Source organism: Coloeus monedula (assembly GCF_965178545.1).
Source record: "Coloeus monedula genome assembly, chromosome: 1".
NCBI lineage: Eukaryota > Metazoa > Chordata > Aves > Passeriformes > Corvidae > Coloeus > Coloeus monedula.
The window spans coordinates 20731383-20744983 of record NC_138781.1 but is presented as its reverse complement, the minus strand read 5'-3'; the positions used below and the strand labels follow the sequence as shown (position 1 = coordinate 20744983).

The 13601-nt window shown below is 38.7% G+C and overlaps 1 protein-coding gene across 1 annotated transcript in view; it reads right to left on the bottom strand.

Annotated features, from left to right (window-relative positions):
* Nucleotides 1-13601, bottom strand: part of CUBN (cubilin) — a gene marked incomplete at its 5' end in the record, with an annotated part of 143441 nt that overhangs the window by 102843 nt on the left and 26997 nt on the right. The window contains 4 exons of the mRNA XM_082298647.1: nt 320-501; nt 1031-1191; nt 4725-4911; nt 12672-12802. Of these exons, the coding sequence (XP_082154773.1) occupies nt 320-501; nt 1031-1191; nt 4725-4911; nt 12672-12802 (661 nt within the window). The remainder of the gene's footprint in view (nt 1-319; nt 502-1030; nt 1192-4724; nt 4912-12671; nt 12803-13601) is intronic.

Genomic DNA, 13601 nt, shown 5'->3' with positions numbered 1-13601 from the left:
CACTTAATTTACTAAGAAAGCATACTAAGGCCTTGGTTCAAAATACGGAAAATTTAAAAGATATAGACAGATTCTTGTTTCTATCAATCAGATTCTTTCCATCTAGATATAAATGCTTTTGTTACCAGCAGCTACACAGACTCTGCTGCCTTGCCTCTCATGGCTCTGTGATATGAAGGTAGCACATCAACAGGGAGCTTTTCTATTCTGGCTCTGTTCACTTAGGAATATTTGAAAACCGAGGCCCTGTGTTTCTTCGGGCCTTTGCACTCACATACTCAGCTGACTCCTACGGAGCAAGGTGTCCCAGGGGACCTACCGCAAGGTAATCAAAGGCGCACTTCTGGTGATTTTCTAGATGGAACTGCTCAAACTGGATTTCGAATGGACTTCCTCGGTTTCCTTTGAGCAACCAGTAGCACTCTGAATTGTGGTAATATGGCATAGGGTAGTTGGGAGACATGAAGATGCCTGAAGATGTTACGAAAGTTCCACCACAACCTGAAAATGGCAGAGAAAGCAAACCAACATTAAACAGTTAGAACAGTAAAGAACTAGACATAGTGTGTGAGATTCTCACTACTGACCTCTTTTATATGCCCTGAACATCTCTGGTAATGCCCCAAAAGTCTGCATCTAGCCATCAATGTTATAAGCAGAAGAGAGGCCATAGCACCTAGAAATATTAACTATCTAATTTGTAGAGTACTTCTGATAGAGAGTTAACCTTCAAATTAGAAACCTCTTCATTAAATTCTTAATTACTGCTTTCCTAAGCATAAGAGAAAATTGAACCTACTTTATATCTAGGGAATAGTATGCCCTTCTCTGTGGTAAAAAAGAAAGCCCAAGGATCAAGAAATATCCTTGATCTTAACAACATGCATACATCTCACTATATAATTAGCAGACAAACTTTAGAAGATGGGAAGCAGAAAAATTGTGGGAAAAAAGGTGAGAAATTAAATACAAACAAAAGATCAAAAATGAGATGTGTCAAATAGTTCTATACTCGATGCAGTCATTTTACCTGCTGAGGTACCATCCCACTCTGCTGAAAATCCCTTTCTTGTGCCAAATACGTCACTTACAAACTTTATCCACAGCTTGTTACCATGAGAGGTTATAACAGGAGGCAGGTCTGTACCACAGTATTTTCCAAGAGGAGGAGAAGTTTCATAGCCTCCGTCTCTAGAATGGTAGAGAAGAAAAATCTTTGGTCAAAGAGAGATACCATGAGAAATGCTAGCAAATCAAAAATCTTGTGATTCTTTTAGACTTGGGAAAGACTAATCCTGGCTCTTCATCTTCCACAGAAATACTGCTACCAAATACTGAGTCTTGCTACTTGCAGTAATAAGCCCTACCACAATCACCTGCTTGCTGGGTATGTCACTCTCTCATCTCAGCAGCCTGAGGGTGTGTCAACACAATGACAGGCTTGAGAAGCGTCTCAGGTAGACTGTATTATCTATATTCTACAAGCTGACAATCATTGGTGCAACCAAAGGTAATCTTCTAATTTGAAGCAGTAATTTTCTCACTGCTCACTGTTTAGCCTGGCACAAACCTAGATGAGCGGACTTATTTAAAAAAAACATGTTTATTTGCCACCACACAAATGGGAATTCATTTCTGAATTCAATTCACTGATGTTATGCACATTTTCAAATATTTTCTTAGTCTTCAGAATTGGTTCTACAGCCACTTATTTTCCTATTTTTAAATTAAGTAATATTTCCAGTAACATTTTTTAATACTGCAATCAGGATACACAGTTAATGTTCTGTTCTGCCTCCTGCACATGCCTTATGGGAATAAAAAAGATGGTGACAACCTGCTTATCAATTGCTTCCTGGCCGTGTCTTTAAGCACCTTCATACTACAAACACCCTACAGGTCAGTAGGAAAATAATAGATACATTTATATCTATATGTGGGTGTGATCTTGCTATGATGCTTTTTAAGCGGACAGTAATACTTTCAATTGCATATTCACAGGTTTCCTGCTGCTTCTGAGAAAAATTTCCACTTAGCCTTTGCCACTCTGTTTTCTTGTTATCCTCCCAGCTTAAACTGCTTGCTGCTGTCTCACGTTACTGGCAGTTGAAGAAATGTGCCAGAACCTCCCCTCACTTGCATCTTGGCCTCTGCAGCTGTGGTCACATGAACAATTTTCTTAGTTGACTGAATGCAATTTATCAGATGACACCTCAGAGTCAGAGAGAGGCACCTCACCTAAGACTTGTGTAGCTACGCCATTCAACAGTATCAGGTTTGAAGAGACATTCTAAAAATCCAGTTACAGCAGCAGCAATGTGCAGAGTTGCACTTAGAATGTTCTGTCTGTATCTTAAAAACTTGTTTAATGCTGCTGAACTCTTCACAGTGAAAACAGAGTTAGATTTATGCTATAAATAAGTGCTTTCAGTTCCTAAGATGAAAAAGTGAAAAAAATCACCCTGTTTGCAATTTGGATCACCCCAAATTAAAGTGTTAATTGTTAAAATAAATTTAGATTAAATTTAACCTCAGATTGTTGTCTTATAAAGAAAAAACTGAAATGCTTTACTTAGAAAATATTGAAAAAGTTTTTCAGGTTTTCATAACTTTCTCCAGTTTGTATGTACAGCTGAAAAAACCCAGCTAATTCAGCAGGGATTCAGAATCTCAATAGTGCAACTTCAGCAAGCAGATTTCTGTTTGGTTTTAGACACACTTACCAAGGAATAACCCATACAGAATATCTGGTATAACGTTCAGGATGAGCTTTATCATGGTGCTCAGTGAGGTAATGGAAACTCTTAGCATGCTCAAACTGAAAAAGCACACTACATTCTGCAGATATGGTTCACCTAGAGAGCTGGCTCATGAGGACCAGAATGGGTACACCAACACTGCAAAGTGCAAATCCATCAGCAGCCACACAGTAGAAAGGACATGCACTTGGTGCTGCTATACTGTAAGCAGATAACCTTCCTGCAAATATTAATTTCTTCTATTTGTCTCTGTCCTGTAAAATTTCCTAGAAATCACTAAGTTAGTGTCCTAAGTTTAACGGTGATGCCAGAATAGAAAAATATAGCAGATTATTTACATGCTCCTCATGTTACAGCCTAGAGCAGCTGCTGTCTAAAGACTATAAACATAAAACAAAATATAGAATCATAGAACAGCTTGGGTTGGAAGGGGCATTTAAGGGTCATCTATGCCTCTCAACTCTGCAATGAACAGGGATATCTTCAACTAGAAAAGGTTGCTCAGAGCCTCGTCCAGCCTGATCTTGAACAGTTCCAGGGATGGGGCATCAACTACCTCTGTGGGCAACATGTTCCAGTGCCTCACTACCCTCATTGAAAAAAATTTCTTCTGAACAATCCAAACTCTCTGCCTGTCTTTATATGAGAGTGCTCCAGTTCTCTGATTGTCTTCATAGTCCTCCTTTGAACTTGCTCCAAGAGGTCCATATCCTTATGCTGGGGGCCCCAGAGCTGGATGCAGCACTCCATGTGGGGTCTCACCAGGGCAGAGCAGAGGGGCAGAATCACCTCCCTTGACCTGCTGCCCATGCTGCTTTTGATGCAGCCCAGGATACTGCTGGCTTTCTGGGCTGCAAGGGTGCATTGCCAGGTCCTCTCTAATTTTTCATCCACCAGCACCCTCAAGTCCTTCTGACCCATTCACTCTCCAGCCTGTACTGATATTGAGAGTTGCTCCAAACCAGGAGCAGGACCTTGTACTTGGCCTTGCTGAATCTCACAAGGTTCACATGGGCCAACTGGTCAAGCTTATCCAGGTCCCTCTGAATGGCATCCTGTCATTCAGGTGTGTCAACTGCACCGTCAGCTCGGTGTCACTGGCAAACTTGATGAGGCTGCATTGATCCAAGTGTCTATATCACTAATGAAGATATTGAATAACACTGATCCCAGTACAGACCCTTGAGGGATCACTTGTCAGAGATCTCCATCTGCACATCAAGCCATTGGCCACTATCCTCTGGATGTGACAATCCAATCAATTCCTCATCTTCTGAACCATCCACCCATCAAATGTATCTCCCTCCAATTTAGAGAGAAGAATGTTATGGGGGACCGTGTCAAAAGCTTTACAGAATTCCACACAGATGACATCTGTAGCTGTTCACTCATCCATTGATGCAGTCATTCCATCACAGAAGGCCACTGGGTTGGTCAAGAATGCCCTTCGTGAAGTCATGCTGGCTGTCTCGGGCCACCTCCCTGTCTTCCATGTGCCTTAGCAGAGCTTCTAGGAGGATCTGTTCCATGATCTTTCCAGGTATGCAGATGAGGCTCACAGGTCAATAGTTCCCAGGGTCCTCTTTTCTATCCTTTTTAAGAATGGGTACAATGTTTCCCCTTTTCGTCTGGGACTTCCCCTCACTGCCATGACTTTTCAAATATCATGGAGAATATGTCACAAAACAGGCAATAAAACTCTTTGTTTCTGCACTAAGGAAAACAACCCAAATGCAGTCCACACATTCCACTTGCTCTCAGAACTGGAATTTATCAAGTAGGAAAGTTGACAACAGAGCAGGATGAAAGGAGGAAAAGGTAGCCTTTAAAGCTCTCTGGTAAGTCCTTTACCCACATTGACAGCAAGGTGTATAGTTAAAACTAAAGATTCTAAACATGCCTAAGTGGGTTTGGACAACTTACATGGTGATCAGTACTAAGGACAGGAGAAATAATTAGCCTTGCCTGATTTCTACATAATCCTCTGTACAGCGTTTGTTCCCTTCCAAGATGAAGTTGGTGAAGCGCAGCACAATCTGTCTGTTTATTCCCACTGTGATGGTGTAGATGCACTCAGTCCGGACAGGGTAGTTATTGGGGTAGTTTGGAGATGTTAGCATGCCAGTTTCGGAAGTGTAGTTGTGTGAGCAAACTTTAAAAAGAAAAGAAACAAAGATGAATTAATTTCATATGTCTGCTAAATTAACAGGAAATTTCTATTTTCAACAGGCAGAGGAGCAAACATCCTGTGTTCCTGTGCATTATAACTCTTCCTGGACACGTCTTAACTGCTGAATGACAACAGTATAAACTAAAACCAGAATCCAGCTGTTTCATGGGATTTCTTATATTTTAGTTGATTTTGTTCAGCTTTTACCAGAACACCGTGTCTGTAATAAATAGGCAACATAAAAGCAGTTTCAGCTGCCTAGATGGTTTTGCCCTAAACCCCAAGTAAGCAGAGAAAGGAAACTGAAAGGGATGTCTTGCTGAACACAAAAGGTAGGATTCCTTAATTTCTGAAATGCAGTGGTGATGGAAACTAAATATAGTTTCTAGCTATGAGGAGAAGCTACATTGTTTTCAAGCATGCCTCATGATCAAAGCTGGTAGAGGAGATTTTATATCTAAATATCTTTTCCCATTTTCTAGGCCATAAGTGACAATAAGTGGTATAATCCTTAGAATCTGAGGACACGACAATTTTACTTAAGGTCTTATACTTAAAGCAACTACATCAGCTGCAGTGTAGCAGTGTTTATCCTTAACTCTTAAATTGCATAACAATTTAGGGGGGAAGTGATTGAGCTACACTTCACGCCCTTCATGTCTAAGGTTGGTCATTTCCATGTCTGTTCTCTATCCATTCTAACTGCTAAAACACTTTTGCTTTTAATGGTGTATTTTTAATGGTATTTTTTTGCGTTCTTGGTCACCTAGAAGGCCTGTGTCGAAAACATTTTCTGTGGGATTGTGCCAGTTTGGCCAAATTTAGAAATATATCCTCTGAGAGAAGGCAGGTCACCACCCCTCCCCCACCAGGTTCAGGAAAAATAAATTTTCCTCGAAGGAAAGTGAAGGAGATAAAAACTATTTATTTAACAAACACATGGGAAACGGAAAATAATGCTAAATAATAAAATCTTTCACTGTGGAGAAAAAACCTGGGAAAGTGTCAGAGTCCTCCCTTTGGTCTCCTCAGAGCTGGGGCTTGGCCCAGGGCCAGGCCCTCTGTGCCCGGTGGAAAGTCCTCCTCATGTGTTCTGATATTGAAACAGTCCAGCAGAAAAGGGAGAAAATCCAAAATTCCAGGGAAGGAAAAAAAATTCAACTCTCAGTCTCTCTCTGGAGAAAAGGAAACTGAAAACTGCCAAAAGCTGACTGGAAAGCAGCAAGCCGGGCGCCTCCTCCCTCCCCTGCCGCAGCTGGAAAAACAACGCTATCTCTGTGTGACCTTGACCAAGCTGCAAACTGCTTTGAAAAAGTTTTGCTCAGGTTTTTCCTTCCCCCTCTCAGGCTCAGTTTAAAGGCATAGAAAGGCACAAAAATTAATTTCTGGGCATAGGGCAGCGATATGAGATACACATCACAAAGTCACCCCAAGACAGGGATAAATACTCCCAAAGCTAGCTCTCAGACTCATGTTCCTAATTCATCATGGGGAGAAAAGAGAAACAGGACACAAAAAAGGGTCAATAATTTTCTTCCATTGGCTTGTGCTTTGGTATTGACAAGTCAAAAAGATTTTATGCACTAATTTACCTAAAATCATTATCTATTAAAGTCTTTATCTTGAATTTTCATCATTTATGTGTTCCATCACAGATATGCTTTAATGTACATATATAACAAACAGGTTAGTTCCGGTCACCATAAGAGCCTTGTGCTGCTTTGTAAATTCTTATAACGCCCTGGCTGTGCTACCAGCTCCCATGGTGTTTTGTGATATGTAGGGCTTATCATCAAACCCCAGATCCTTAAGTCATATGATTTTTTGAGAGTGCTGCCTGAAGGGTTAGAATTCTGACTTAGAAATGTCACCCAAGTTTCCCTAACAAAGTACTACAGAAAAAGTATTAAAAAATTAAAAAGAAAGTGTGTGTATATTTATTAGGTTACTTATTTTTAAATAATTATTTCCTCCTGCTTTTGGAGGGATGGATGTCTGACTTGTGCCTACTTAATGATTAGAGCTCTTGCAATACTGCCATTACATACTCAGAGGCTGAGACCAAGAATATCAGCTTTCAACCTGGAGAATATTAAAACTGGTGTGCTAGATAAGAACTCTTATAGCAAAATTAGCACTACAGAAGCCAGAAATTTTTTTTATCAGTCCTTTTAATAACAATTTCCACAGAACTGTCCAGGTTCCCTCCCTCACCAAAATTTTTCTTCTTGGGAGGAACCCAGACAGAAACTTATATCCCAAGTGTGCTGTTTTAAGCTGGATGGTGTGTACTGCTTTACATTTCACTTAACAATCTTCTTTATGAGCTAAGGGATAATAAATAGAGAAGATGGAACAGGGACTGCCATATAAATATTAGACTTCTGGCTACAGTGAAACAAATCCAAGTATAGATGGAGTATGCTGGCTCCTATGAGGATTTAGAAAAGCATAAACAAACCCATGTTTTTTGACAGCCAACTCTTTTCTGGTAACTGGATTAATTCATGGTGTTCTACTTTCAGCAGGAGAGCTGGCACTCCCCTTCAGCACCCACCTCTCTAACAACATTTGGGGGTGTGCTTGGGCAGTAACAGACCCTTCAGTGAACATTTAGCAAAGTTAGCATGAAAAAAGTACTTTGACTCCTTTGCCAAAGTTCAGAATGCAGTCTAATACTATATGTGATTATTGTATGTCTGGAAAAAAATATTAATTCAGTTTAGTTGGAAGACTTATTACAGCTCATGCAAAACAGAAGGAGGCAATTGTTGAGGACAATCACACATCTTGCTTTGCCCAGTGTGCGAGGTTTTGAAAGCTATTCAATCTGCCTTCTGATTTTAGTACTGAATGTGTTTGCTTTTCTGAAAAAAAAATGCCATAAATGGCAGTAACCCACTACAACAGCCAATAGCAGAGAAAAATTCCAGCTTTTGTACTATTCATTCATGCAATCATGCATAATGTAGAAAATTATATCCATGTTTTTTCCCCTAAAGAGATATCAATCAGTTGCCACAATCCTAAATAATCAAAAATCAAGAAATAGTGCAATATATAACATGGGATTTTTCTTTCAGTCTCACTGTACCAAAGGAAAACTGGGATTCCAAACAATTCACTCTTTATGTAGTACCATCCATGTTTAGGAAAAAAAGGAAGAAACTATCACATGAAGTATATGCCTCTCCACAGGCAATGTGAAAGCACATCTGCACTTCAGGGCCTTCTGTTACTGCTGCTGGCAGATGCTAAGAGACTTGGTTTTTGCCAAGGAGACACACAAAGGTCTTTTGTAGCATGTTAGACCCAAACTCCCTCAAAATACTGGGTAAAATGGTTCAAAAAGAATCTCTGCCTGCCTTCTGCTGATTTGCACCTAAACACACATACTGTGGAGTTGTACTCACATATACTGGCATGTACAGGCAGTACAGACTAACACCCTGACCAAACACTGCCAAGTTACAGCTGCCTAACAAGCTGTCAGATGCCAGCCAATTGAGCCTTTTTCCTGAGACTTGGGATGAGCTGAGCAGATGCCCAAGACACATATAGGACATCAGCTTTATTTTCTGTTTTAGGTCAACCTCATTCGACCATTCCCTGTACATCTCTGCACATAAATATTTGTCAACTATTAATTTCCATTCTTGTCATTGCTTGTTCAGCTGAAGACCAAAGTCAGGCATCATACTCCTAATAATTACTGGGTTCAGTCAGAAAGATGGGAATGAAGATTTCAACTTGTACTCAGCGATCAATGAAGAAGACACACAAATCCATACTACATTTTCAGGTGCACTTTTAACTTGATGGGTTCACAAAGGTTTTTCTCTTTTCTCATCCTTCTCAAACTCTGACTTCTCCAAACTGTCATTGTAGCTAACATATAATCCACAATGAAGGTATTTAAAACCAGCTTACCCATCTTGATAAATAATATCATTCACAATTCAGGATGATAATGAAGAAAATAATCTTTCACAAATGCCAGAGAAAGACCAGGAATAAAAAGCGTATCAGGAAGGAAATCTGCTTAATCAACTTAACAAACCTTGTTAAGGTTAACTTCTCCCAGCAGAAAGAATGAAATGAAGCATCTCTAAATAAATAAACAAATTTAAAAAAAAACCCAAAATCAGGAAACCAACCAACAAAACAATGAAACACACCACCAAAACCCCAATTCAAAGTAAAACAGATGAATTCACACTTATCTGTGAAGAAGTTGAGGGAAAAAAATAATAGCACTGAATCCAGTACTATTCCTATTGGAAAATTTTGGCCTGTATCTATCAAGATCCTGAACAAAAGTTCCAGACAAAACTAAACTCTTTCAAAGATTTCTCAATCTTTTTACATGGCTTATTTGTGATGTGGTCAGCCAAAACTGGCAGAAGACAATCCTAAAATCTACCGTAACACTTACATGGCTCTTATGATATTCATCAATCTGGTAGTTGAGACCTGGACTCTTTGAAACAAATCAAAACATTACCTTGAATTCCTTGTGACTTTCCCCTTTAAATGACAGAAGGATGGTGAAGAGCTAAGAATCCAAGGTACCTGTGGTTTAAGTGGGTGATACATATTTTAAAATGAGTATCATGTGGGCATGTCTGACTGAAGGATTTCCATCTGTATTGTGGCTCCATGAGCCATTCGCAGCTACTAGCTGGCAGACTGCTAAAGCAATTGTTTGCACTTTATGGGCCATGGCCATGGCTGCATCTTGTGGCATTCCATTTTTTTTTTTTTTTTGGACAGGAAACATAGCTTTGCCTTTTATTCTTTTCAGGCTACTTTTCAAGTATTTAATATATCACAGATAAGCCATGCAAACAAAAACATTGTTTACCAAGATGCATGGAGAAGAAAATTAGTTTCATTTTGCATTAAAAAAAAATCACTTTTACTTATGCTTCTTTTTTAAACTCCAATTTATTTGGTGGAGGAAGGAGGGGTAATCTTGTCCATGTTTTCAATAGCTCATTCTCTCTGAAATAACTCCAGGAAAAAGACTATTGAAATGTGTAATATGAACCAGAACATCTTTGAAAAGTTCTGATACTGGTTATGCTCTAGCTGGCTAAGGATACACAACTTAAAAATATGAAGGATTCTTCTTGCACAAGAAACATTATTAGAGCCATATTTTCTTTAGCATAAAAAATGTAAATAAGCACCAGATGTAAAAAAAAAAAATCATGGTTTTGGTAAATCTCTCAGATATTATTATGGTTAGCAATTTGCTGCCTTAGTGTAACTGGATATACATGAGATGAAGATCAGACCTAAACCTGAGATGATTGCAGGGAAGTGAAGAGTTGCTTCTCACAGCAAAATCCACATAAACATACATGTTTGCCTTCTCTCAGGCCACAGAAACTTCAAAACACTTTATTCTTAATAAAAAACTGAATTTTAGCTGTCTGATATTTATGAAAACTTTATAGCCATGCTTGTTCTGGGACCAAAAGAAAGAAATCTTTGTAAAAAAACCAAATCATAGTTTCAGCCTCTCTGTAAGTTCATTACTCTCACTTGCAGTAACTATCTCCCACTTTGCCATATTTATACAAGCTGTAGTGGTTGAAATTAAAAAGTGTTTACTCTAGAGATCGTTCTAAGTCAGAGTGAGAAGAAATTGACAGTTAGCCCCGATTGGCTGAAGAGTAGTGAAGATATTTGTGTTCATTTTAGGAAAAGAAAATCATATAGAATTTGGATTAAGATATTACATAGTGCTAATTTCATATAAACATATGATATAATTGTTAAAAGCATTGAAGAGACAGCAGACCTGCATTTTTAAGGCATAGTTTGAAAACATTGCAGGGACAGCATTGATGCAGTTTGAACTCCACACGACACATATTGCACTACTACACACTACATCAATGGATGAGTGAACAGCTACAGATGTCATCTGTGTGGAATTCTGTAAAGCTTTTGACACAGTGCTTTGGCTGAAAGATGAGAAAAGCCAATCACCATGGTGGTGGTAAAGGACGGGAATACTAAAGAGAGGAGGCAGGACAGCATTGAAGTGACTAACAGAACCACAGAAACAGATATGGTTACAACAGAGACAGAAATATAGATTAATGTTGAATAAAGAATACTTTGATCTTGATGGACTGTGAGAAAAGTAGCTATAAGAATATTTAGGAAGGAATCAATCCACCCACGAAATAGTAATCTGAGGCGAATTAAAAGGAAAAAATATCACATTAAAAAGCAACAATGGTATTTACAGAAGATTTAGTTTGCAGTTGCAAACAAAGGCTAAAAAAAGACTTTATAAGGATGATAATTTCACAATTTCTCACTATTAAGAATTCAGATTTCAAACTACAGAGTTTTCTTGGAAAGATTTTTAAAAGTAGAACTTGGTTTTTTTGCCTATTACTTTCTAAGAAACAGAAATTTCCTCCTTGAAATAGCTCTCATTAAATCTTAATTGTTTGCACTGCCTTTTTGGTTTCCATGTTAGATAACTCAAATATAAATTAAGGCAGCTGAGAAAATGGTTTATTTGGACTTGTAAGTTTTCTGGTAGTGAATAAAACCACAGTGGCAAAATCTGTATTGGTCCTGCCTATACACATACTTGAGAGACAAAATAATAGACAATTTTCCCAAGATGTCACCAAGAAAGCAGTTAGGAATTGCAAATTTTGCTGCTTTTAAACAGGTTGAATAAATTCAGGAATTAGAAAAAATAAAGAAACTAAGAGCAAACAACGAACAGCCATTGGTAGCTTATGGCTGCATAGATGAGTACTATGAATTTCTGGTATTCATCCAATAAATCCCTTGTAGGCTGCACTCACACACAGAAACTACGTAAGAACTGGTTAATGATGGATAACAAACATCCTAGCTACAAATGCATTCTCATTTTTACCTTTTTTCCCTTGTGACTCTGCTTCTTCTGTGGTTTAGTTCTGCTAGGCAGACCCTGTACCTCTACCTTCCATAGCACTAAGTGCCATGTCTAGTCGTTTCTTGAACACATCCAGGGATGGTGACTCCACCACCTCCCTGAGCAGTCCATTCCAATGCTTAACCACCCTTTCAGTGAAACAAATCCTCCTAATGTCCAAAGGAGAAGAGAACGGAGAGAATGAGCAGTCATTCTTCCTTTACCTCACTGATGTAAGCCTTGGCCCTTTAGAAAATACTTAAACAAGGGATTTAATGCATAACAGCAGCCTTGAACTCTGGTGGAGACAGAAATGTTGCACTCTGTTGTAACGAAAAAATCACTTGTGCATTCAGGTTATTCTGCTGCTTTATCAAATTTCATCCTAATTGACCTTTCTCTTCCCACCATCAATATTGAACCTTACAGGGACTGAATTAATCTTTTATGGCACCCAATAGTCTCCCATAGTGTCCATGATCACTAAGTTTGCTACATCACATATACTCAGCTCAGAATGGACAAAGAAAATTCAGAAAATACTTTTCCTACATAATTCATGCAGTTCTGCGATGTCAGCTCTTACTGACTTCTTAAAGAAAGCAACAATGCTGCTTACAGAAATTGCTTTCTGCTTTTCTAGGGAGTAAAAAGCTTTTGAATGAAGCAGAATGAATAAGAAGGAGTAGAAGAGGCACCAGGAAGTCTTCTGGCAACACAGAAAATAATGTTTCTGTTTCTTGTAGTGGTTATTTACAGTGACAGCTGAAAACATTTAATTTGCATAATGAACAGACTGACATATTACCTTTGGATGCATTCAGGGAGATATAATTAGCTGAGAAGCCCTCAGATGCAACGCTGTGATCTGTCATGAAGGACAACGTCATCATATTGCCACCACTAGTGAGAGATGGTGGAATTGATCTTCCACAGTACCTGCAGCAAAAAGATACCCCAAATTGAATGGCAGTACTTTATAAAGCATCTGTATCACTGGAAGAGAATCCAGCTTTCCCAGAAGTTTGAATAGCTACACATACACAATTCTCTCCTTTGGATGATACAGATCCCAGGCTTATACCCTGTATCAGGGGACTAAATAGCACACTACATGTACAAGGGTACAAATCTAAAGTGTGGAAAAATCAGAGAAGAAACTCTGACTTTCATCAAGTTGTCAAATTCCTATTGAATTTATGCTATGCTGTACCTACAACATACTCTGTTATTTTGTAGGAGTCAGAGTGGCTGGCCAAACACTAAGATTGCAAAATGCTCTCCATTATGAGAGTCATTTGCTCCTTATTTTCCAAAATGCTGCCATGTCAGCCAACTATTTTACAGTCTATAGCTGCAGCTGGATACTGTTCCCAAGTAATTCAAATGTTCTTGAATTCTAGCAAGGAAACCCTGTGTATACACCAATTGGAGAAGTGGAATAAAAGAAAATATTCTTCCCAGAGATAAAATCATGTATCAGGAGAAAGTAAAAACTAAATCCCATAAAATGGAGGTTGTGGTCTAGTTTTTGTGGAGATCCAAATGTACAGCCTTTTAAGTAATCTTTCTTTCACTTCAGCAAGTCTTTAAAATCATGTCTTTTCTGGGCAGAGATGTATTGATGCTTTTCAACTCATTTTCCATAAATCAAAATGTTAATGAAGAGGGACAAAACCAGCTACTGAAACCTGCCCTTAAAAGAGCTATCCTTTTGACACACCCTAGTTTCTCCCAG